This window comes from Anopheles marshallii, chromosome 3 (genome assembly GCF_943734725.1).
Source record: "Anopheles marshallii chromosome 3, idAnoMarsDA_429_01, whole genome shotgun sequence".
NCBI classification, from domain to species: Eukaryota; Metazoa; Arthropoda; class Insecta; order Diptera; family Culicidae; genus Anopheles; species Anopheles marshallii.
The window spans coordinates 17,222,376-17,249,060 of NC_071327.1; the positions used below are offsets into that span (position 1 = coordinate 17,222,376).

Genomic DNA, 26,685 nt, shown 5'->3' on the forward strand with positions numbered 1-26,685 from the left:
CCTTACAGGACGGTTGATATTGTGAACGCAACTCCCTGAAGGACACCGGGTAACACTCGACACTAAAATGTGATGGGGTATAGTGGTACGATAATACTTCCTTACTACTTCATACACCACACATGTGTGTGTGTGTGTGTGCAAGAGTGGAAGCGAAAACGAAAAAAAAATGAACGAAAAATGTAAAATAACAATAATTAAACCGAAACTTTCTCACTAAACCGCTGTCTGGGGAATGCCTTCGATCAGGTTGGTTCGGCTGGCGTGGTTACTTTTCGTTCCACCGCCACGGCTCGACGGAACGGGAGTTACTTGCTGCGAGCGACCCAACACACTACCAGCCGTAATGGACGCCTCGCTCATCGGTGAGGTAGCCCCGCCAAGATCGCGCTGTGATCGGGCCTCCGTCGCCAGCAGATTCTTCGAATCGGAACGCGGGAACTTCCCGTTGCGCTGGATCGATTCCGTTTGCTGCACATCAGCTGTGCCACCGGCATACTTGATGTTCCGGTCGAAGTTGGACTCCTTCGACGGCGGCGGAGAGATGGAGGTCGATTCCTTCATCGAAATGGCACTGCGTAGCGAGCTTTGGCTGCCGGTAAGGCCACTCTTCCCGGTGACCTGCGTCATGCCGAGACTGCTGGGCGACCGGATCGAACCACCGTCCGGTGGCATTTTGCTGTACTTGGACGGGGAGTCACGGTACTCGTAGATGTTACCGGACGGACCGCGGAGCGGCTGCGCCTGTAGCATGTTGTTCTCCATCACCGTGTCCCGCTCGGATTCGGGATTGTCCATCCCGAAGACGGCTTCGTCGTAGAGGCGATCAGATTCTCTGCGGAAAGAGTAGAGGCGTAAGCGTTACCGAATGGTTGCGGCGCTCGAGAATAGCTGGTAATACCTTTTTGCATTGCGCCACATCATACAGCACATCACGACGAGCACTAACAATATCAGACAAGCAGCAGCTAAGCTCCAGAATGCGATCTGTAGCGGTTCCTTCGGTTCCCACCAGAACTCCGTCGTTGGTGGATAGGTGGGTATCAACACACCAACCACCGTTGGTAGATACTGTGAAGTGGTAAAGTAAAGTACACACTATAGCATTGTTTGCCCTGCTACGATCATCGACGCGTTCAACACTTACCTCCATCCAGAATGCACTCTCGGTCTGTCGGAAGTTCATCATGATCGTCGAGTTGTACGTCGTGTTCAGATTGAGATACTTCAACTCGCCGTTGCGTGCCTTCTCGAAGTAAAGGCCAAGCACCTGCGTTGGTGTCGGGTTACCGAACCGCGCAAAGTCGGAGTACGTCTTCATGAAGAAGTGACTCATATTACGATCGTTGTCCGTCCACATCAGACGATCGAAGCGCTCCCGGCGGGGGAAGAACTCGACGTCCATGAATGGGGCGCCGGCGAGTAGGTAGTGTTCGATGTCATGCGGCACCTTACACCATTCCGCTAGCTTAAGACCCTCGATGGTGGTGTTCAACACGTAGCTGTAGACGGGCACGTTCTGTTCGACCAGCAGCTTGATCAGCTTGTCGGTCGGCGCCCGGTACAGGAAGTCTGACAGGAGCTACAGAGAATGAAATGGATCAGATTAGTCTAAAAGAACATCCTCGGAAGTCGCTCCATCTACTCACATTGATGTACTGCTCCCGTATGAAGGTAGTATTCTTCGGATCTGGCCAGTACGTGTACATGTACTTGATCGCCTCGTACGTCCCATTCAGGTTAAGCGTGTAGTTATACCGCAGCACCAGTTCGCGCACCTTCTGATCGAAGAAGTGTTGGTCCACTTCAAAGTACGGTGCCAACGATTTGTTGCCGGTAATCACGAACGCTGCCTCCTGCAGTGTAACGCCGCTCATGTAATGCAGTCCACGGTTAAAGTGTCGCCGACGGATCAAACTTTCCGGTGTTTCTGCCAAAAAGTGCCAGTCGCGCTCGTTCCATCCCTCGTACCAACTGTCGCCCGGGAAGGTGAAGTTGTTCTCCAGCACCGGACCCCACGGAAACAGACCAACGTGTGGCGGGAACTCGGCATTTCCCAGCTCGTACGAACTACGCCCATTGCGCATACAGTTCACCATCTTCCAGGACGTTTCGATCGAGCAACCGACGTTCTGTGCAAAGACACGGCTTGTGTTCTGCGCTCGCCACTTGTCCACGATCAGTGCCCAATCGGCCAGCGCGGATCCCGACTGTCCGATCACGCGCGTTACGATGTCTTTCGTCTGTGGGGCCACCATAAGCAGACCGGCAGAGGCACCGCCAGCACCGGGACCGAACAGTGTGATCGAGTTGCGATCACCGTTGAACGATTCGATATTTTCGTACACCCACCGGACGGCCATCATCTGATCGAGGATGCCGTAGTTACCGGGCGAGTTTTCATCTCCAGTGGACAGGAATCCGAGCGCTCCCAGCCGATAGTTGAAGGTGACGACCACCACATCGTAGAACGCTGCCAGCATATGGCCCGGGAAGGTGTTGGAAGCACCTCGCACGAATTCTCCACCATGGATGTAGATCATGACGGGGAAGCGCTGAGCGACGCCCGCTTGTGTCTGCAAGAAGTAATGTCTGGATCAACGAGGGCTTCGCAAAGATATAAGAGAAACGCGTAAACTTACATTGGGCGAGAAGATGTTGAGATACAGACAATCCTCATCCATATCACGGATGCCCTTGGTAGCGCCCGTGTACTGCACTGGCTGCGGACAAGCGGGACCATAGTCGACGGCCTGCACCAACTGCCAGCCCCGATGTTGCCGTGGTGGCTTAAAGCGGCCCTCGAATGTCGGTGGCAGCGCGTATGGAATCCCCAAGAACGTGGAGCACTTGCTCATGATGCGATCGACATTGCTGTGCCACGGCCGGTACAAGTTCTTCGGGTCCGGGTTGTCGTACAGATTGACGATGAAGCCCTGCACCTGCCCGTAGTTGGTCGTCACGAACACGTCACGGTCGAGCTGCATCGAATCGCGGCGCAGCTTACCCTGGAGATCTTCCCGCCATCCGCCGAGCACACCGGGGAAAGGTGTTTGGGCGAGCGTTGGATTGGTCTAGAATGGGGAAAAAAAACAGTTGTAATAAATGGCGTAGCAAAAGGAAGCACCTCAACATATGGTACCAATTTCACTTTCAAAAGCCCGCGGGAACATAATCGTTAGCAGATACCTTCGTGCACGTCCACATCCACTTGGAACGGAATGCGATCGTGCGTTTAGCGTGCGAGATCGACGGGTCGATAATTAACGACAAGCGCTAGAATGCCGCAAGTCGGATTCGCAAAGATCGCTTCGGTTCGTTTGCCACCACAACGAGACTCATTTATAAACGCGAGAACAAGGCCACCGCCACCCTTCGAGGCAGAGCGCCCGAAACGACGGTGCGTTTGCGTTCGAAAGGGAAATTCTCCCAGAGCGTTGTTGCACATCTTGTTGCACAGATTGTTAATTATGCATCGTGTGTTTGTTTCGTATGTGGCGGGGGGGAAAAAACCCTCCCCGTCTACATGCAGAAAAACTGCATCCGTTTCCTTCGCCTTCGTGCGCACGGGTGGCGTTGGTGAATGTTTTCTCTTTCATGGATGTTTTCTGTTGTGTTCAGCACCTTAATCAAACCACAACATGGTCATGGTGCGGCGGCCGGCCCATGCAATCTAGGTCAGTAGCGAGGTGGGTCGGTGGTTGTTGGCGTTGAATTACCTAAGCGTATTAATATCATCGTTTGTTGAAAGCGAAACAAACGATTGGGATGGTGCGGATTTATGTGATTGTGGTACCATGTGGAACCCATTATGCTTCTAGTTGGCACAAGGGTCAGTATAAATGCTGGAGATTGATGTACTTCACGTGGAAAGATGGGAATGCAACTTACCGGATCATACTTGAATCGATCATCGCCTAAACCGGTGTTGGTGGGATACTGTCCCGGAAGACTCTGGCCTGGGTACTGTTGACCGTATCCATTCGGTTGGTAATAGCCGTACCGACGGTTGTTGAACGTGTATGTTCTGGAAAACGGAAAAGAAGTGAGTGAATTTTTGATATTTGTTTTAAAACGTTTGCATAAAAACGACAAATTTAAATGATTTTTCGAACAAGAACTCTGCCAGCTGGAGGAGAACCCAGTTTTGTGTCTTATAGCTATTCCACTTTGACGACTTTTTGACAATTTTTGACTTGTAATTTAACAACTTTATCATTTAATTTGTATTGGCTACTGCCAAAACAGTAAGGCAATTACTTTCAAGACTTTGCTCACACTGAAGAAAGTTGAAGAAGTTTTACAAACTAAAGACTCATCGTATTCGCCCTTTATGGTCGATCTGTCTTTTTAATGTCTTCTCCTATCTTAAGAAGGATCACATGTCATGTTCAATGAATCAGAACCTAAAGAAGAACGTTGAAAACCGCAGGGATGAGGTCCCCCCGCATGTAGAAGCAATTGTCCAAACAGTGAAGAAGTATCTGGACTAGATGGACCCTGTTTTATGAAACTGTTTGTCAAAACCAATCGCATCTGCAGGCTCAGCAAGAATTCGCCCAGAGTTGTACAAATGACTTCGAAAATGGTTAATGATAACGTTTTAATGAACACCATCAACCCCACTAATGGAACTCAGAAGCTGAGGACTCATTTTTTTGGACGAATCTCAATCAATTGCTAATATTTTTATTTGAAGTGGCGTTAGCTAAAGTTTTGGCCAGTTGGCGTATGATCGAACGACAGGGCTTCGGAATATTTTTCCTAAATTTCTTGAATTTTTTAATAATTTTTCACAGTTTCACGAGTCAAGTTTCGATATTTTTTTCTTCTTAACGTCATCAGCTCTTCGGAGCCTGGCGACTATAACAATCTCGTACTGAGTTCTTATCCAAATTCTACAAATTCTATGCAGTTACAAGTCACTGGTCAGTAGAGGATTGCTCCCTAAGATGTTATGAGCTCAATTTGGCTAAGGCACACAAAGTATGAGTCACACTGGAATTGCACGAATGTATGACAAGATAAGTAGCGTGGATATTCGGAACCACTCGGCCCAATATCAATCCATACGCGAACTGGATTAATCTAGCAAGGAACACTTCGGTCTTGTGGAAACTGCTCGATAGAGTGACTCACAAATTACCAGAGGAACTCCGCTTTGAGGAAGGCGAACTACAGTCGTCTGTCCCAGTAACTCTGCTCAATAATATCACCTCCAACAGAATTCTTGGGCACATTACTTCACTTCTATCTTTATATTCCAAACTTCAACAAGATCTCTCTTTTAAACTATTGGAACATAAACTTTACGTTCACTTCTCATGCTAGAAGACTCTTACGGACTTATAAACTGTATCGTAAAGTACCCCACCCATAACAGACGTGACTTCACTACAGTTTAACTCTCCAAAGGCAAACAATCACTCATCCCCGGCGAAACGCACATTATCTTTCCACTTGCACAAGGTTTTTTGAACAAACGAACCACAACTAGCACGTGACTTACCGATAGTCTGGATCGCCCGGGTTTGGAATTTTGTAGTTGAAGTCACCTTCCCGCGAGTACCATCGTGGATCGCGCGTCGTATAGTACTGCCCGTCACAAACTCCGACAGCCAAACACGCGACCACGACGATCACCAGCAGGAGCGATGCGTGATGCTCCCGAGACAGCGTCATCGGGACTCATCGACGTTGGCCGAAGGTTGGCCCGTTTTCTACTTCTCACGTAATCACACACACACACTCTCGTTCTCTTTCCCTTTAGCCTTTGTTTGTTTTTCTTTCCTTCCTTCCCTGGGTAGCGTCACCTGTTCACAGGGTTACGGGCGGGACTGACTGACGAGACGGAACGGTTAATTAGGATTCCGGCTATTAAAGGCAAACTTCCAGACGGCGGTACGTCACCAGCGTCTCATCAAAACCGGGGGCCGTTACGTCACATTCAGGCGAAAGCGCGCAAAAATCGAATCCAATTTCTTAGCAGGTAAGGCACAAGTACACTATGTCGCACATTGCACTCGTCATCTCACCACGTATCGCACACGTTTCAGGTCACGATCGCTGCGGAATGGACGGAAATGGATGAGTAATCTCTCGTCAGACTAAAGTTCCGAATCGGGTGCTAACGATCGCCTCCACAACTTTACAACGCACGGCGGCACGTCGTAATTGAGGTCTCCATCGGGGGTAAGAAAGGTTAGGTTTAAATGAAATTAGAGACGACACAGCGATGTGCCGCCACTGCTGACTCAACCCGGTCTAGTACGCGGGTCTTCGTTAACGATGACGATTTATTAATTGGGTCATGACATCGTCACCATCGCGGCCGGGTGCTGGTATTGGGAAATCCTCCAAGAAAAGACTCCGACACTTCCTACCGTGTGCAGTTGATGTTGCGGACATTTGTGGAAGATGGGCTTTAATTTAATTGATCCCACCATTGGGTAAGGTTAATGGGTGACGCTACGGCCGGAGTGGAGCACGTCTGGAACGCTGGAACCGCGCATTCGTGCTGCATTTTACATTGTGCTGGTCACTGATAATTCATTCGTGAGACTTTAATTACAAATCTGCTGGTTGCATAAAGTGGATTGATGTCGAAAACAAAACAAAAAACGGAAGACATTCCACAGGTTTCCAACCATCAACCTCGATTGATTTCTCATCTTCCCACTGTATTAATAACAACGGGCGAAAAGGAAAAGGCTTACAGACACTTTTTTCCCAGGATTACCCATCTGTTTCCCACATATCTCCAAAATGGCATCGCTCTGTGAGCTGGGATCACATCCAGACGTTTCTCTCGAGGATTATTTTGCGGTTTCTTCGATGAGTTTAAGGCTGTTAAGCTTTTAATTGATATGAAAAAACTCATCTCTATCCGCCCTGGGACACTTTTCACACAGAAAACACCCTACCAGCACTGTTTGTTAGACGCTTGACGTGAACTTTTAAATGAGCGCTGCACCCAGACTGATTAAATACTGACCGATCACAATGTCCCTGAACGTGAGACATAAATCCGCTAATCAAATAACCAAAAACTTGCCACCGTTCACTAAGTGTACATAAAACGGGTCAAGTGTAATGTTTCACGATGCATGAATCAACCAACCATCCAGCACGGTTTCGTAAATCGATATCAAACTGATAAGCATAGGGTTCCTGCTAAGATAAGAACCGTTGCCATGTATCTCGCCCTATGTAACCTTCACTCACCGGGTGCCATTCTTAACGGCGGTTTCATGTATCGCCGAACCGAAAAAACTGCCTAGGTAAGGTGTAAAACTACTTGTCCAAGGGCTAGTGGGCAGTGATGATAAGCGGACGGTCCCATTGCGTCGTGTGCGCCCTGACTGTGAAGCGTTTGTTCGGCAAGCGATTTGATCGGGCTTCCCTTCGGTCGCATTCTTGCCCCCCGAAACCGTCACTAACATGTCCGCAGCGGAACGGTTTTGTTTCTTTTGCGGCTACCAAAAGCGATTGGTGTCAGTTCTGCGAACCGGCAGAACGAAAATTGGGGCCAACAGCAGCAACACCACCCCGGGAAAGTTGTTCCGCGTTTCGGAAGATGTGGTCAATATTTACTGAGGAAGCGTTCTGTTTGCATTGGATTGTGTGTTGGAGGGGTGTTTTTTTTTGTGTACGTTGCTGCAAAGGTGAAACCGGTGCTTCCGCTTTTCACGGTGGATGCATGTTATTATACGCTCGATAAAGGGGACAACACGATTTGCCAACGGATAGGCGAAACAATAATCGTTGGTTTAGCGAAGAACAGCAAGCAAAAACAAATAAATCAAAACAGTAAAAGCGTACTTAAATATTATAAATGTCCAATGTGAATTTAAGTTGTTTAATACGAAGCGCTTCAATAATGAGGTAAAGCGACAATTTATTCTACTTTTGAAGGAAAAATTAATTGTTAAAGTAAATTTAATTTTGAGTTCCACGTGTGTAGCGCAAAAATGTAAAATTATTCAATCAAATACACTTGGTGGGACCTCTCCTAGATCATTCATAATGAGCCATTACTTTTATTAGTTCTTTTTCTAACCCTATCCTTTAATATATAGTAGTCTTATATTTATAACCTTTCTTTTGAACGTATAAACTTCTATTGATAATTTTGAAAGAGACAGCCTTCTCATAAGAATCAATTTCTGCAATCCATTTGAGCAATTCATAGCATTTCATACCTCACAAATGGTACCGGTTCTAATGCGTATTTAAGTTATTAAACAAAAAGTGTTTCGATTGTAATTTAAACAGACTATTTTTTCAACTTGTGCTAGAAAAACATCTCGTCAAATCATACGTAATTTTAGGTTTACTAGTCAAAAATCAGAATATAAATATATTCTATCAAATGCACCTGGTGGGACCTCTTATAAATCGTTTATTATGATCCATTATTTTTAATAGTTCTTTTTCTAATCCTGGTCTAAAATGTATAGCCTTACTTTTGGACGTGTAAACTTGTCTTCATTGATTTACAGGAGACAGCATGCTCATTAGAAACATTAGGAAAACCACAACCTTGCATTTGAGCAATCCATAAGCTACCCTCACAAGCGGCTCGAAACCATATGGCCCTCATACAAAACATGAGGGAAATTCTTTCGATTCATTAGCGTGAAAGCTTTCCAATTACTCGTTTTGCCCTAACCGGTGATGGTAAAGAACTCTTACAGCAAGGGCCTTAAAGTTCATCGGACTAACAGACGCAACGTTCTAGGTTGGGGATGAACGATGAAAACGTACAAATTGAACTGGCAAATAATGCAACGAAAGGAACGGTAATGTTTTCCAACCAAGAATGAGCATTTAACGCGCAGGTACGTAGCACCAAACATAAACGTTAAAGTCATTAGAAGTGAAATAAAGCGTTGAACAAACAAAAAGAAAAAGAAAAGAACTGCACTTATTTCAAAAATATATATAAAAAAAGGTGAAAGAAAGAATGAAAAGAGGAAAATAAAACTGAAAAAAAACGCCAAAAGTGAGGGTGAACGAAACACAGTAACAAAAGCCACGCAAAAGAAACAGTAAAAAGGTACAACGCGTATAGGAAGCGGCATGCAGAACGTGAAAACAACATCGGGTAAATTGTGTAAAAAGAAAAACAAAACCAACCTCCCCCCCACCCGGTTGTACACTCAACACACATCGGCCGAAAAGTGCCGGTTGGATTGTGTATGCTACACAGGTTTATGTTTATCTTGCACCAAACCCCCGAGATCCTGTGCTTCGTAACGGGCAGAGAGCGGTGGTGCCTGTGTACCTGTGTCGGTGTTTGTAATTTGTGGGGAAGGGGAAAAGGGGGGGGGGGGGGGGTGGGGGGAAAGGAGAAGATCAAGCAGTGGAACAATCACAAAACGACTTCGCTACCTTTTCTGTCCAAAAGAGATCCCAGGTCCAGGCGGAATATGAAGGAAAGAGGTTCTACCAAAGCAACCACCGAAAGAGAGCAAAACGTCAGGTTCTTTTAACCCTGCCTGTGCGTGGTTGTACGTGTGTTTGTTTCTGTAGCCATTCTACCATTCCCGGGCTACTTTGATCAGCAATGGTTGGATGGTTTCCGCTGCGTTGTGCGATCTTTCGCGTCTGCTCGTTTCTTTTCCTTTTTATTTTCGGGAATTTTTGACTTCTTGACCGCAAACGCGCATTTGTTGCGTGGGGTTGTGCTGCCCGTTTGGGTTTTCAAAGCACACACACACACACAAAAGCACCTCACTTTTATAAGGGTGAGTGGAGTTTGAAGTGGTTGGCGGGGGTGAAAACGAAAAAAAAAAGGTGTACATTAAAAGTCCCAAGATGTGGTCAAACAGGTTTTTTTGCTGTGAGGCTTTGTGACGTTTAAGTCGGTGCTACCCCTATGGTAGTATTGGTTACATGATACGTGATCATTCGGAGGGGGAGCTGGTAGTTGTCTTCAGCACCACCCCTTGATGGCTTCCCTTTTTGAGCGCGACGCGGGAGACGAATTTAGCTCAACTTCAACGCAAGTATAGACGAGGAAAAACCTCAACCGAAAGAGGAAAATGCCGCGTAGCCTGATGCGTGACGCAACGGGGTTGGATTGTGCCTGTGAAAGCGAAGTTTTGTCGAAGCTTCACCAAACGGGTGCACCAGGTTTAGTAACGCACACGGTTATAGGCGGTCAAAACACCCCGCCGTTTCCATGGATATGGTTTGTGGCTGCATTCGTTCGTCACGTCTCTCACACCATGACGAAATTGAGATCTAAGTATGCTACACCTTGAATAGCTTTAAGGTTTGAATAGCACCATGGCGATGAACTACCGTTTTGCGAGAAAGGGAATTAACGATAGGGCTAACGAACGTACGATGGAACAATGAACTTTACTACCAAACGGTCACGTCGAGGTTGTGTCACGCGGGAATTTTCTTGGGCGCAGATTCACACGCAAACGCACACAGAGATACACAGGGAAACGCCTCGTGATGCACCGTGCAAGGTGTGTTGAATCACACACTGCACTACACACACACACACTCACACATACTCATTAGGAAGAAAATCAGAAAACCAATTGCTAAAACTACTATCAGAATGATTCACACTGGCAAAACACTTGTGTGAAACAAACACACATACAAACACTATGGCGAACTAGACGAAATGATCGATTTTTCCGCTAGCAGTGCACTGTTGCGAACTGTTTATCTCATCTCATATTCGCTGTTATCTCACGCTTGGCTGTTATCACTTTCGATGGAGTTGTTTCATCGCCCCCTAGCGCACCTGAGAGAAGCATAGGTGCGTCCTCCATCGTACACCTCGCATTTATCATACACACACACTAGCAAGTAATACAACCCCCCCCATCGTACGTGATCTTGCAATGGGCTTTTTCTTGTTTGCTTCTCCCCAAGTGGCGCTCCAAACCTTCCATTCACAAAATTCACTCTTGTTTTATACTCTTATTGACGGTAATGTTATTCGTGGGTTATGGTTACTACTGCTTACACTTACACACTTTGTATACCCGCAGAGCCACCCAAAACATCCACCACCACCGCCTGCTGGTGGGCTCACACGCAGAAGATGCACGCCGCGTACTCGGGAAAGCACATCCGCGTTCGTTCGGTTGCGCAGACTAAATGAGAGCCGTTGCTTCTTTGTTCAGCTTTGCGTACGCCAACAGCACCCTGGACGACCAATACAGGCACACACACGCATACTGCGAATAGGGTGGTGTCTCTCGAACACATGAGCGCGTTGGAGCGTTGTAAGCATCGATACGAAGCGATAGCGCAACAATCGTTGCTGTTTACTATTTTTCCCTTTCAATCACCTGTCAGACGGGTAATTAGTATACTGATGTTTTTATTATACTTCTATTAAAGTGTTGAAGTGTAAAATGTTATTGCTAAATTATTACTAAATATGAAATATGGAACTAAGTCTGCTTCAGTAGTACACCGTTGGAAAAAAAGAATAAATTTATTAATAAGTGAATAAATAAAATAATAATGATAAATCACAGAGTAGGTTGACTGTAAATTCGATATCCAGACAATTATGTATCTTTTTATAAATTTTCCCACCTTTTGGATATATTTTGATATGTAAAAGGTAACTGTTAGTAATTTACACACGTTTAACTTCAAATTAATTCAAAAATAGTGATAAAATTGGTAAATTGATAGCGTAATAAAAAAAGCCGTGGAATAATCATATTACACCACCAGAGTGACTAACAACACTCTACCACAAGGGTGTCATAATCGGATATAATTAAACATATCAACGGAACACATCAAGATGCTTGACCCCTCATATCCAAGTGTCCCGCGGGGTGGGTTGACAAGACGTGCAAACGACAGATAGTCCGAAGATCTGATTAAAACCAATTAAGCGCTGATCTTGGAGGATCTTCACTTATTTGTTTTTCGTACCAGTGCAAACCGCCCGTACGTCCACTGGGCGGGACTTGGCGTGAGACAAACGCAATTAAACTTCATCAATTAACGAGGCTTCCTTTGGTACCGAATTTGAATACGTATTAACAAGTGGCCTTAGTTTCGCAACATAGCTTGTAAACGTAAACTGTGAAAATTGTGTTGAATTGGAATCATTAGCATAAGTAAACGATCTTTAAATCGCATTCAGGTTCGACAAGCCCTTGAGGAACCGTTGAGGTTTGACACACTTGAGATAGAGAATGGATTGAAAGGCCTGTTTCATCATACATTCGATGGATCATGCCTCGGCTACAATTGATTGTTGAAATATTTCGTCATGATGAAATATTTCAGGCACGTTTCGAGCATTGTGAAAATATTTCATTCAAATATCGATGCAAGCACGCTGTTTAGAGGCAGTTGATGTTTTGCCTTAAAATCTTTTAAAGGGTATTTCTCAGCTGTCATAAATTTAAAAAAAAATAGTTCCATAATTTAATATAATAATTAATAAAAAAAAAATTAGCAGGATTACAAACTGTTCTTTGCTCATTTTTTAACAAACTTTATTAATTTTTCTTTATTGTTACTTATTATTAATTAGTTTTTATTTTAATACATAATAATAAAGTTTAATTGAAAGTAAAGTATAAGTAAAGAGATTGAAACCGTTCGCTTATTCTTGTGCTTACACTAAAATTCAACAAATGTCGTCTCCCACTCATAGGTAATAGAAACATCTCTTTTGCTTCACGTAGTGACACACGTTTGCCGCTTTGCCCAATTTTGAAGCGCGAACACACCGAAATCAGGCACGGTAACGCAATGGACCAGCGTCAAACTTCAATTATGCTGCCACGGTGAAGCTTCGGGCCGTATACACAAGCCTTGCGTCCAGAGCCGGGGACTTGGTGAATACGAATCGCAGTATCGTTCCCTCGATACTGGGACCAGCATGATGATGACGACGGCGACTGGTGATGATGATGACCTGTAAGGTCTCGTTGACCATACTTTGGAAGAGGGCGCCGAACGACCACTGGACGATGGTCAGCATTTTTGGACCTCGTTGCTTTTTTTCGGGGAAGGGGATGATGATGATGATGATGATAATGATACGCTGAGAAGCAAGGGCCGGCTGGTCATCAGGAGGGGAGTTGCGTTTTCGGGAACTGCGGGCCGGACAGTCACAGAATCCAGTTATACTGTTAGCAGTATGTATTTTTTTTCCCCCGTTTGATGTTCTCTTCTCATCTTCAATTCCATTTCCTAGCTGTTGCTCGGCATCAATTCGGCCAGGCGTTGTGCGAGATGTCGCCTTGGACGCTGGACGCTGGGCGAAAGAGTTACCTTTTTTTTGTTGCTGTTGTTCTTTCACTTCGGTGAGAAAGTTTCGCACAAAATCGGACCTGCCACGAAAAATTGGGGGAAAATCGGGAAAGAATTTCAAGATTTGGAAAACCAGTCGTGTAGGATTTTGTTGGTGTTATTCGTTTCGTTTTTCGTCCCCCTTTCCGGTGCGCACAGTGCAGTGGTCCGGTTGCTGCCGTGGTCCAGCGGAGCGATTTGCTTTCGGAGTGCGGTTGATGTTTGAGAAGATTGGAACCAGTTTTTCGTTTTTCGGTAACTCCACTAGATGTCCTGTCTTCGAGATGTGATCTGGACGGGCTGGTGGGATTCGTTTACCGTGCCGTGCTATCCTTTTACCGGCAATGGGGAAGAATAATCGCGTGAACTTTGGCCGGCGACGGGTTTTTGGACTGTTTCTGCTGGATGTGATTCATCTTCTCAAACGGTTTGCCACTGTGAGAATCCTTTTTTTTTGTTTTTCGATGCTGATGTTACTTTCGAAGCTTCAAATTGATCCTGTATTTAACGAAATTTTTCCCGTATCCGGGCTAAGCGCTTGATTCTTTTGCTGGTAGCTGGGCTGCTTTTTGTCGCCGTTGCCGTTGCTTTAGACGAGTTCCACAGAGTGGGACATTTGCATAACAGCCGGACATTGGATGTAACGGCATGTTGTTGATGGAGTTCCAAACGGTTGAGAATACATTTTCGTGTGAGTAACGTTAACGTTTGTCCGTACATGGGACTTTAAATCCAATTCTGCTTTAGTACTGGCTTTAGACCAGTATAGCACAGAACTTGAAAAAAGATAATCCAAAAACCTGGGATAACCTAGTGGAGATGGTGTGAACCAAATCTTGAGTATGTCTGTTTTTTTAAGACCTCTTGATGCAGTCTCAGCTGAGGAATTTGAGTTTTGCAATGTTTCCATGGCTTCATGCAACATGTTGATGTTGTCAGCTTAGAAAATAATTGAACGGATTGGGACCGATGCGACCATCCGTGTGGATCAGCGACGGTCATCAGTATTGGGTCAAAAGAGAAAGGTCAATAGTAGTGTTGGGTGAATCTGATTAACTAAATACTGATCTGATAAACTAAATCCATCTTTGAACTTAGGAAATGAATCTGAATTCTTCAAAGAATCATGAATTCGCAAAGATTTAGGAACCCTCAAAGATTCATTAATTCCAAAATAATTAGTAATTCCAGAAGATTCATGAACCTTTGAGCATCCATAACTCACTGAGGAATCGCTCGCTTGTGAATCTCAGTAGAGCAAAGGATTGTGTACCAGACCATGAGTTTTATATTTAGAATTCTAAACGGCCTATTTCCCGAGTATCTGAGAGATAAAATAGTTAGGAAACCTGACGTCCACAGGTACTAAACACGCAGGGCAGATGACGCCAGAGTTCTGATCTTACTATCTCATAGTACTAGAAATTCTTAGATTTTTAAAGAGATCCAACGATACTACAGACATAAAGAATGTGAGTAGCGGAGTAGCAGGAGTTCAAGTGTGGTGTGTTGTGTGTATTAAACAAACTGTTTAATGTGATTTATGTGTAGATGTCCCATGTTTCTCTGTAATATGTAGCAGTTGTCATTACGATCTAGATTATTAATATTATGATAATTATTAGATTATTACATTATTAATTATTTGCAAAAAAATCATGAGGCAACATAGTTTAAAACATGCGCGCATTGAAATGGACATTCAAGGGATATTCAAGGGTTCTGTCGTTTTTTGTTCAGCCTAGCAAAGTCGATTTGCAGGATGTGCTCCTGTCCCGGAAGGTGGGTCCCTAACACGCTGTTGATGTCTGTGAACCTGGCCGTATACATGGAATAGTCCCGAAAATTTGTTAGACCATTACCCAATCAATGGTACTTGGCAGACCTTTTTTAAAGGACACTGGAGAATAAGTATCTGAGAGTTTAATTGTTGGAGTATGAGGTGGGATTTATCATCATCATCATCTCTTGAAAGCAGAGTCCTGATTCGCAAGACTCCTCACTAAAGATTCATATAAATGATTTTTCTTAGAAACTAGAATAGAACAGCACTTGTCAAGAGTGAATGAGTAGGATGCAAATTAGTTACTTCTACACGTATAGGATAGCAAATAGAAGATAGCTACGGTTGTTTTTCATTAGTAATGACTCAATAATTTGACTATAAATATAAATAGACGTATAATATAAATGCTTTTCAGTAATACTATTTTTGAAAAGTGGTTGTTTTAATGATGCTCATTAAGCACAAGATCTGAAAATGTCGTGTCAACACAACATGCGCCAGTAATTATAAATAACTAATTTAGCTTTTTTCTAGTTTTTCAAGTTCTTGGAGGATATACTATATCGAACTAACTATTTGCAATAATATTTCGATATTGCTTTAATAAATGTCTAATGGAAATACGAATCAGATTCTAACTAAAACACATTGAAACAAGTCTAATACTATCATTGATCTTCACTTTGGTGCATTTAAATTTAATTATTAGCTGCAGAAGAATAATTAATATAACTTTGAAGAGCTTTTTTTAAGTTTTAGGAAAGAACTAGTCATTGGTCAAACAGTACAGCTGATAACGAAGGAGTCAACGAAGCTTTCAGGTTGGGTCAATTTTCCGACTGATCCGTTCCTCCAGCATTAGACGATGACTATTGAACTGTTAATGACAATTTAATCCATTACGTCTGAGCGTATGAAATGTTATAAGCACAAATACTTTTAAATAGTGTTAAATGACCTCATTTAAGAATGCCTCTAGTGCCCGTTACATTTCGTGGATCGATTTGGGTTTAAATTAGGAGTTATGTAAATAGTAACATACGATCACAAGAAAATGTTTGCAACACACACAAGAAATGCACAAAAATCAAAGAAAAAAAAGTGAAATCATTAAGTATTTCTTTAAGATATCTCGATTCCAGAAGATGGCTAATATCCCAGTCCTATATTTTGAGGAATTTATAGATTTAAGGCAAAGTTTGATCATTTAAAATGAAGCTTTGTAGTCCTAAGACGTAAAATCGTGTCAACTAAAAATTAGAACAATGAAAATTGTTTTAAAAGAAGAGATCGTGTTCATGTTGTTCAAAAATTGAATAAATGTATATCACAAAAAGAATGTAAAGAATAAAAACATAACACTCAAAACGAAACAAAATTTAAAGAAAATAGCAAAATTAGTAAAAAAAAATGAATTAATCGGAATAAATGTAACACTTAGCAATAATTTACATACTGCCCAGCATACTGCTTAGAATGTCAGATTTTAACTGTCTTACTCTGTTTACTTATGGACTCCCATCGAACATCTTTTCCTTCTTCTATAAAACGATAAACAGAAGAATAGGCTGTAGCTACTCAAAATCCTGAGAATATCAAATCCGGACTCGTCATAGAAATCACGCTGTTCCTAGCCACAGACATTAGCGTTCCAGCGCGAACTAACCAGTTTAGCTCCCCGGTGACAAAATGCCGGTCCCTATCGAACGGTCATCGATACATCCTACCACTAGACCGTGAAATCTCGCACCCGAACGAATGGTGACCAAACGGGCACGGGGTGTGTGAACGCTTAGAAGAAGCGATTTAAATTTTAAACATCGTGCACGAAATTATGGAACGAAAGGGAAAATAAAACCCGTTAACGGGAAAGACTGCCGGACACTGGGACAATCGTGGCAAAACAAACGCAATTATTAGGATGCTGGAGAATCCCTTCGGCTGACGCTTTTCACCGGAGGTCATGACATCCAAGTTCCCGCCACGGCACTGAGCGCCATCCGGTTCCCAAAACGGTTCTTCTCCGATGGCTTCTCATCCGGCGGTTTTCGGGCAATTTCGGTCCGGTTTGCGCCCAGGACACTCCGTCCAGCTTTCTTGAGGACGAAGATGTTTTTTTTTTTTTTGAGAAGAAGGCTATACCGGTTTCCCGGCCGTGGATGCTGCTTTTCGGCAAAACTGTGGAACAGCGTAAAAGAGTATTGAAAACGGAAACACCGATCCGGGTGTCCGAGAGGGATGCTGTTCGACAATTTTCGACGCTAACCAGTTGGACCAGTTTCGTCGCAGTGTCGTCGTGTTTTCGGATCCTTTTTTCGCTGTTGGTGTTGTTGTTGTTGTTGGTGGGTCCGGCTTAACCGAGAGCCCGCCAAAAATTGTACATTTGGCCGTTTCTATCTTGGGAAGTGTTGTTATAAGATGTGAAAACGATTTAATTCCAGCGTGAAGTTACGCCAAGTCATCCGACATTTTGTCACATTCGGTACACGCTATCCCTTGGTAGGACGTCCCATTTTCCCGGCCAGGAACCTCCTCTAGAACAGGACCTTCTCTCCTCGCAAAAGGGGAAATTTCAGCAGGTAGTCAAGCAATTGCTATGCAAAACAAGGAAAAAAGTAATGCTCATAGAAATAACCTCCAAACTACCCTCGTCCGCTGTCGCATTTGCTCGCCGCACTCCTTACCGTAGTGACGCTTTGCATCGGCTTTCGGGAGCGTGCGAGCGAGAGAATGTGTGCTTTGCATGTGTTAATGCCGCATGCCACGTGCTCGGAAAATTGCGCAACTGGTTGTGCCTTTTTTTGTTGGGTTGTTGTTGTTTGCGTTTTTATTCGCCAACACACAGGCGCAACTTTAAAATAGTTGCACTGGTGTACGTGTGTTTTTCCGTGCACGTTCGACACAATGGCAGAACACTTTTTGATAAAGACGGTTTCGAACGTTCCTTAGCGGTTGGATTGTAGGTAAATGAGTAATAAAAACAATCCTTTTTGTAACATAAGTTTATTAATTTTTTTTTAAAGAGAGTTGTTTATGAATGTTTGTTTATACATTGTGATTAATAGTTCAAGATTTTTAAATAAATTTGCCTTGCTGTTTAATTTTTTCGAATACGCTTTTAAATACTTTGATGGTTGTTAACTACTTAATTCATTAATTAATTGAAATGCATATTTAAAATCAACAGATCAAGCAGTTAAAATACAAAATTACCTAATACTAACTAATATTAACTAATACACCGTAGCAAGGATTGACTATCCAGCTACGGGTATATAAAATCAAAGAAAGCCAGAAACCTCCTGATAAATAAGAAGAACAAATACAATGTTTAAAAAAATAAGTTAAATATAAAAACTAATCGAAAAGAATCCAAAAACTATTGGAATATCGATTCACAACATTCCAAACACAATTTAAAATTGAAATGAAGGTCGTGTTAACGTTTTACTTCCTCAAAAATACGCAAAACCATTCTTCCGGGAAACAGGGGAATCATTCATCTAACACAGTATGCAAAATGCTGCACACTAATACACGCACGCATATGGTCTAAATTTCGGCCCTACCCCACCGTACGCGAATGTCCTTACCGTCCAATCAGCAAGCGGTCACCGTTCGTTATTTTACTTTTTTTTCTCCTCTGTAACCCCGAAAGTCTGACCAAATTTCGAACGCGACCGCGTTTCTTAGCGTCCACAAAAAAAAACCGGTAACCCCCTTTCTGATGACCGTCTGGTTTCAGTTCGCTTCCTAACCCGCAAGAAATGGTTAATCCTTAAGATGTGCCTGCTGGAGGTCCTTTGCCTCTGGCTGGTACTGTGCGGCCGATGGTCACAGTTTCCATTCTGGTGCCGTTGACTCAACAGTCCGTAACGAGGCTCCTCGGTGGCAACGCGATTTTCTATTTTCTTGTTTCATTTTTACATACATTTTCATCTCTTGTTTTATTCTTATTGCAATTTTTACGAGTTTCTTTCCTTACATGTTTGTTGTGTTAGTGTTTTTGTTGAATGTTTTTCTGGGGTGTATTGTTTTGAATTGTGTGTTTGTTATTTGGATTTTTATGCGTCTTCAACAAATTGTTTGATTAATTGTGATGTTTTCATAGTGTCTTTACGTTATTTCATCTTTTGTGTGTAGTTTTGTTGTGCGTGCGCGGTGAATGGTGTGAAGTTTCTGGCATGTGTGTTTCGTTTGTTAGTTTCGCTAGTTTGTTGTGTGATTGTTTTTAGGGTTTTCTTTAAGTTTCCACCTTCAAACCAACGCTATTGTTGGAGGTGTTAGTTCTAGGGTATAGTTATTTGTTGTCTGAAAGTTTGTTTTGATAAGCGTGTGTTAGTCATGGATGCACAGGAAGCACAAGCGTTGCGTACCTTTGGTCCACCGAGCGAGTGTCACCAGTCGCCGCTGGATGCACCTGGGACCGGCACTCTCACCAGTGGGCGAAGGGTACGCACCCTTGGGGATAGGGGTGCCTCACGCAAGCGGAGGCGTTTATCGCGCTCATCCTCCAGCTCATCAACGGCATCGTCCGTGGCCAAGGTCAGCCGGCTCAGCAGCGACCGGGACACGTACGACGTGGATGCCGGATACGAGAATGACGCCGACGACGATGACGACGATGAGGACGACGAGGACGAGCAGGACGAGGGGGAAGAGGAAACGGTCGGGGGCGGGCTGCTGGAGGACGAGAACGGGACGGGCGAGGATGAGGACGAAGGCCACACAAAATCAGGCCGGCACGTACTCACCACGGACAGGGATGCGCTGCACCGTAACCTTGCCCGCGCTAGTGTGCGTGCGTTGGCGTCTGGCGCTGCTGGTGGTGGTAGTTGCGGTGAGAAAAATGGCGAAAAATCCACACCATTCGGAACAGCTGATTTGAATGCGCCATGCCAGCTGCACCAACACCAGCAACATCCGGCCAGCACCAACTACCAACACTATCAGCAGCAGCAGCAGCTACGTCACAACAAGCGGCCAAAATACGACTACACACGTGATCAGATGTTTGAAGTAAATAGACCGTTTTTCCAACCCATCCATCCATTCTGCTCCCATCCATCCATCGCGTGCATGCAAACGTGTGTCCGTTATCACCACCGACACCCACAAATGATTATTTGAGGTTTTTCCGACCCGGCTCTCGCGCAGGACGCCCAACAAATACACTCACGTGCAAACGCTTTCTCTCTCTCGCGCGCGCGCCCGATCGTTCTTTCTCTTGCTTGGGAAAAACTACATTCATTTTCTCTCCGATTGCTTCGAATCGATATCTCTTATTTTTTCACCTCACCTTTTTTGCTCACGAATTTCGTATTCAACAGCCGTTCAGTTGCTTGTTTCGGTTACCTGGTTTTTCCCTCCTGGCCCACTGACCACCACCTCCGACAATATTTTCCAAAAACCCCATTAAACCGAACACAAAACGTTCATTCATTACGCGATTCATTCATTCATTCGTACGAAATATATTAACTTTTATTTTCGGTTGTTTCTTTTCTATTTATTACTACGTATCTTCGTGCGCTGCCTGTATGAACACTTTCGGTTGGAAAGATTTTTCAACCGTGGGTCATACGGACGTACGGTGATCGGGCCAAAACCAAGACGATTACGCTGAAGAAGCAGGCACGCATTATAAAGACGCTAGGTGGTCTGGAGATGAACAATCCGGACAGTTCCAAGTTTCGATTCTGGGTGAAAACGAAAGGTAATACATTTAATTTACAATTGGTAAGAGTTTTCTTTAAATTGTAGAGCAAATAGTAAAAAAAAACGAAATATTGTTGGTAGAATGGGTCAAATCCCTTACTTAAAGATTACTTTTAAAAATTACCATCAACCAAAAGGGACTTTTCCAACAATCCTATCCATATCTTTACGAAAACTTACTTACTTTTAGCTAAAATCTTCTTCTTTATCGGCAATACAACCTCAAGAGATCCAGAGGTCAGTCCTGCGTTGAGGGGAATGGTAAAATCCCGGATGGAATTTTCGAACCAGTCTTGTCGTGTGAAGCCCGGCGAGCCTATCAAATATACTACCAGACCCCCTCAATGACATAACACACATGCACAAACTCTCACTATTTTGAATAGAAGTCTTTGAGTTAGTAATTTCATCATACAAAAGGAAATTTTCCAACAAAGAAATCCATATTTTTTGGATTAATTCTAGACACAGCTGTGTCTTTGGCAGAAATCGCAAGCTGATCAGTTTACTAGTTTACTGCCACTTGCATACAGTTTACTGCCACTTGCAAGTGATACTTAAGACGCAACTGTCACTTTGACAGATGTAAACAACTCTGAAAAACGTCATTGAAACGTCACAGTTTTGTAACTGATTATTGATTTAATATGTTCTATTGTTTTTTTGTTGTTGTTAGGATTCACTACATCGAAACCGGGGAACTTTCAGGATATATTCACCCATCAGAACATACCCGAAAACGATGGTTGCGTGCTTTACGCTCCGAGCGGTGGCTTGGTAAGAAGGAATTTACGAGATGTAAATAATTTTAGTTTGAAATTGCTTGAATTCTGTACCCATTGCAGGAACCGGGTCAACCATACAAGAAGGTGGCTGTGGTGGAGAACTTTTTTGACATTATTTATGGTGTTCATGTTTCGCTGGGTAGTCGCGCTACGAGACATGCGGGGCAGAAGCGGACCTACCGAACGGTAAGCATGATCGAGTTTGGAGTGTGATTTTTCCATGTGGATTGTATATGTGGACGCCTTTTTTTATCTTCATTCAGATCACCGAAACGTATGCCTTCTTGCCGAGGGAAGCCGTCACTAAGTTCCTTTCGCTGTGCAGCCAATGTTCGAAGCTTACCACCAAGGTGTACTCACCAAAATCGGATCTCAAAATAACGGCACGAGTAGCTGATGTCGTCCCATTGAACCGTTCGCCAGGTGAACGGTTTTCCTGGTCGTGTGAAGGTGCGGAATCGAAGTGTAATAAGACCACGGACCGTACCCAATCTTCCCTCCGGTATTATGAGCTGCTAAGGAATTTGTATGAAAATGGAAAATCCAGCGGATTGCGCAGTGCGGGGGAACTGCCAGCAAGCGGGAAACGTGCGAACCTTACCTCCAACGGTGCGAGCGCAAACTCAGCGCCATGTAGTGGGCGAATGGCGCGACCCGGCAGTGTCGCAAGTGAAGTGTTGACGAGTGATTGTCGAGTGGCAGCAGGTGATGGTAATGAGTTGCGTACAGTGTGTGCAAGTGAGCGCGGTAGCTCCCGGGAGCGTCTTCCCGTAGTCGTAGGATTAAATAATAACCGCAGTGAAAAAGGTGACGATGAGAAGAGGCGTACGGTACCCATCACTTCGACGTATCTGGATGTGACTAGAGGCTTCGGGCTGGAGGATGACGATGCGTTGAATATGGTGAGTCTGTTCTACTACTTCTATGGCTATTTCAGTATGCAACGGCTGTACAATCAGTGAGAGTGTATGCCAGCACCTGTGTGAAGGAAAAGCGATTTCGCTGTTGCTTCACGTATTGAACAGTTGCCTACATTTAGGCGTCAAAATTTACTCCACTCAATTATGCGGAACAATTCTGTTTTCGTTAACAAATTTCTAAACTTGAACCATATAATTGAAACACCATAAATCATACCGAAGAAATGGTTCGCAATAGCCCATTATGGCGAACGAAATCGTCCATTTTCTTTCACGCTTCCCGCTACGATGTAGGGAAACATCATTTCCCTCCAAATCACGACCTTCATCATGACCCTCTCCCGTGCGATGTCTTCAAGAGGTGCAACACAACCACGAAGGCAACGAACCTAAACCGTTCGGGACCCTGTTGCTGGAAGGTTGCGAAGGGTCAGAAAGGGTCGCAGGTAGCAAGAACCCACGGACACAACCCTTGACACTGCCAATCACAATTTGCGCGTACGCGGTGCAGCTGCCCTCAGACTGTATAGGCGGTCTCAGGACACTTTGGCGGAAATTTTCGTCCCGCAGGATTGGTGGGCCAATTAGTGGGCCTCCAAGGGCAACAAACAAGGGGTGCTAAGGTATGCTGCGTACTCTGCGTGAAATGGCATGAGCGATGATTGGACATGGTTTTGTTGAGTGTCGCGTGGGGAAAGCACCATACGTTTCGGTTCTATTATGGGACAAATTTGTACAGCATTCTTCAGAAGAATGGTCTTGTCGCTCACCTAAAAAACCTGTAGTTTAACACATTAAAAGTTCGTCAAAATTAATATACTTATTGTTAGTTCTATCTGATGAATGTCCTGACTTCTAATATTAATTCGTTTTAAGTTATGAAGAATAGATTTACTTCTGTTGCCTCGATGTACGCAAACGGCTTTCGCTCAACAACAATTTAACGTTAAAAAGCATACATTGCATACATCTAGGGGCGTCCTACAACACGGTATGTCATTAGCAACCCATGAGCTTATTTTGAATTGTAGAAAACTTCATCAATTCCTAATGCATCGCCCATGGAACCATGCACCCCCTCGATGCATGAGCTGGAAATGGAACTCGCTACTCTCGGAATGGTACGGGACTCATAAAATCGAAAAGTTTTCATTTTTAATGGGAATTTTTTTTCGTCTTGCTGTTTCGTCCTGTTTTGCCCCGATGGATGGAGTTAATTTTTTTTCTCGCCACCCACACTCTCTACCCATAATCTCCCAAGAGATCATCATCGAAGAAGGGTAACGGGATGGGTACGGTTCGATTAAAAACGAAACAGCGTGATGAGAGTTAAAACTTTTCCCGATATAAGAACCCCTTGAGTTGCGTCCCCAGCAGTGTGCTCCATCCGCCCTGCTGGAAGGAAAAGTTTGGAGTTCGAGGGTTATCCTTGCAGCGAGCAGTTAGGCCGTGATGGTACGGGAATCCCTGACAGTAGCGTCACAAGCGTCACCCGGGTCTCTCATCCCCAAGACCGGGACCAATATTATGCTAGCTGCTCCCCCATCCCCCCACACACACACACCCACACACACTCGAGCTCATTTCCCCGGGAATGGGATGGCATCTTCGGTTAGCTTCAGAATGCTTCGGGAGTACATAACCTCCATCTTGACAGGCCCAAACCTGGCGGTGAGGAAGGTGGATGCAGGGAAACAGGCTATAAGAACCTGATTCGACGCATTCCCAAGGAGAAGACAGGCAGCAGAGTGGTACGATTCGGGCCCTATTTAGCTCTCTGCTCTGCTATATACGCCTTCCGAATCGTTACCCTGTAAGGAAAGGGGCGCAAAGGATGTGTTGGAAACTGTCCGCACCCCAGGCAGACACAGGCACACTCAACATGGTCTTGGCGAAAGCGGGAGCAGAAAATCTCAAACTCAAACCACCCATCCACCCGCACTGGTGGATGACGAGGGATGGCGGTACGGATGGACGGTACGGTGGAGTATGGTTTGACGTTCGTTCCCGAGAGTTTCTTGGGTGGTTGTTTGGGGTGGTAGCGAACGAGTGTGAGCAAACGGACCAGACCGACGAAACGGACCGGTAAAGATACGGTGCAGGATGATGTGCCGGAGCAGAATGGGATAGAAATCGAAGCATTAGAAGCGGCAAACATCTCAGCAGAAAACCAGAAGAAGGACCCGACAGTGCCGCTTCGGTTGAAAGGTTTTTCGGTTGATTTTCCCGGACACCCATCGCCACTCGTTTCCTTCCCGGGGCCTTCGCCTCCCGTTTTGTCTGCTGCCCGTTGCCGGGCAAACATGCTCCCCCAGCTACCCCCTCCCCTGAACGGAAGGAGTGAAATTCTTTTGCAAGAAAGATTCGTTTTTCTTCTGTTCTGCTCCGTTTTCGGGTGGCAGGGTGCACCGGATAGAAAACCGACGAATAGGGTACCAGACAAAGGGGGAAGTTCATCCGAATATCTCGCGCTTGATCGAGCCCCGGTGCCTTGCGAAAGGGTCTCCTGCCTTCATCGGTCGACCGATGAGCAAATGGGTTTCGGGATGCTTCACTCGGCAGCCGGAGCATCTAGAAGCGATGGAAAGTGATGGAAGTGGAAAAAATAATAATTTTTAAGTAATTTTTCTTTTTTTTCTTCTCCCCCACACTTGGACGCTCTTTTTTCATTCTCATTTCACGTTTAGCTTCACCATCGGGTCCAAGGCATTGCTTCCTCGCTTTCCTTCGTTACTTCTCTGCAGGTGAGCAGGTTTCTTGGGGGAAACAGATTTTTTAATGGTACGGTGTTTTCATTCCACCGAAATCAGCATTCGGAAAGGATTGTGAAGTCAAGCGTGAGAATGAGCTGGCATTTTCAATCCGTTCGATGTATTAGACGGGGTAGCATTAAGAAGGAAGAGAAAAAAACCGCTAAGGATATTGGTTGACCATGTTTCGAAAATGCATGTTGCGGGGGTTTTATTGGAGGGCGGTAGCTTAATCTCTCCTTAAGAGAACATTTCTGAGCGTCCTTTTAGCAAAAGCCAGTGTAACAGCTCAAAAAGGGTGAAATAGTTCATGAAAAAATCTTTAAATCATGTTATACTAAATATTGTTACAACTGTTATACAACATAGCTAATAATTGGTATAGGACTAGAATACATGTACAATTTAACAATAGTAGTGTCATAAGTAGATAGATTTATTGAAATCGCACTAAAACCTCACTAAACACTAAAATTCCTGCTACATATCATGTATAACACACTGTTATACTGCCATTAACTATCGTCCAATGAAACTTTTGCTAAGCAGTATTCGTTTACTTAAATTAAAATAATAATTCTTATATTATCAAAAGTTTCCCACTTTACAAGTAAGACACTGACAGGTCAGCTCATCTCACCGGCAGGTCATTCGCTAATGAAAAATATTTTTTCCCTCGATCCACCATTATCGCACACCGTTACGGAAGATATTGATTTTCCCGCTGGCAACGACATTCTTAAGAGCTTTTTTTCTTCTTTTGCTCAATGCTCTTTGTCTTAAGCAATACGGGTGAGCCGCATGAGGACAAGCGGGTTGCGTAAGGATGGTTGGTTTGATCACAAGAAAAAAAAACGCAAACACAGACTAAAAGGAAGCTTTTTTGTAGCTGTGTGGTTCGTTCGAAGCCGAAAAGTTGCTTCATTCTTTTGCCATCTTCAACCGTGCCCCGTCCAAATGCGGCTCCTCTCGGTCGGATCTTCTTATAATGGGTACCGGTGATGCCGGTGGCGACAAGGACGACGACGAGGAAGAGCAAATGGGGAAATGCTTCCAACGTCGAATGAGCTGAAAATGAAGATCCGGACGATGAGTTTTCTTTGCAAGACCCATTCGGACGAATCCATTCCTGTCGCTTACCCCCAGATGGGGGACCAATGCGTCCGGGTCCTGGCATCAGTTTTTTTCCACCCCCAAACCCCAAGCGTGGGATGGGAGAATTCTTTTGCTTCAGTTCAGTATCATGGGACATCAGAGCGTCCTCGAGCGTCCGTACCATACAGAATGGACACCGAGCGAAACATAAAAGCTTCCAAACGATAGGGCATCCTTTTGATAAAGAAAAAAGGACAGCAAGGGGTTTGGGAGTGTAGAACATGGTCCAAGGACCGAAAAACCGCAAGGATTCTGGAGGTGGTCTTCAC

General features: G+C 44.4%; 2 protein-coding genes across 2 annotated transcripts in view; one reads left to right on the top strand and one right to left on the bottom strand.

The window, feature by feature from the left end:
• Nucleotides 1-216: 216 nt before the first annotated feature.
• LOC128713412 (cholinesterase) lies at nucleotides 217-5,682 on the bottom strand. The gene is made up of 7 exons (XM_053808272.1): nucleotides 5,510-5,682; nucleotides 3,892-4,027; nucleotides 2,643-3,074; nucleotides 1,650-2,576; nucleotides 1,148-1,582; nucleotides 902-1,071; nucleotides 217-835 (listed from the first exon to the last, which is right to left on the bottom strand). The coding sequence occupies exons 1-7, from the start codon at nucleotides 5,680-5,682 to the stop codon at nucleotides 217-219; spliced, it is 2,892 nt and encodes a 963-aa protein (XP_053664247.1).
• Nucleotides 5,683-19,432: 13,750 nt separating this feature from the next.
• The window catches only part of LOC128711792 (nucleolar protein 4), a 49,782-nt gene continuing 42,529 nt past the window's right edge, over nucleotides 19,433-26,685 (top strand). The window contains exons 1-5 of the mRNA XM_053806679.1: nucleotides 19,433-20,107; nucleotides 20,651-20,804; nucleotides 21,483-21,583; nucleotides 21,652-21,777; nucleotides 21,855-22,493. Of these exons, the coding sequence (XP_053662654.1) occupies nucleotides 19,433-20,107; nucleotides 20,651-20,804; nucleotides 21,483-21,583; nucleotides 21,652-21,777; nucleotides 21,855-22,493 (1,695 nt within the window). The remainder of the gene's footprint in view (nucleotides 20,108-20,650; nucleotides 20,805-21,482; nucleotides 21,584-21,651; nucleotides 21,778-21,854; nucleotides 22,494-26,685) is intronic.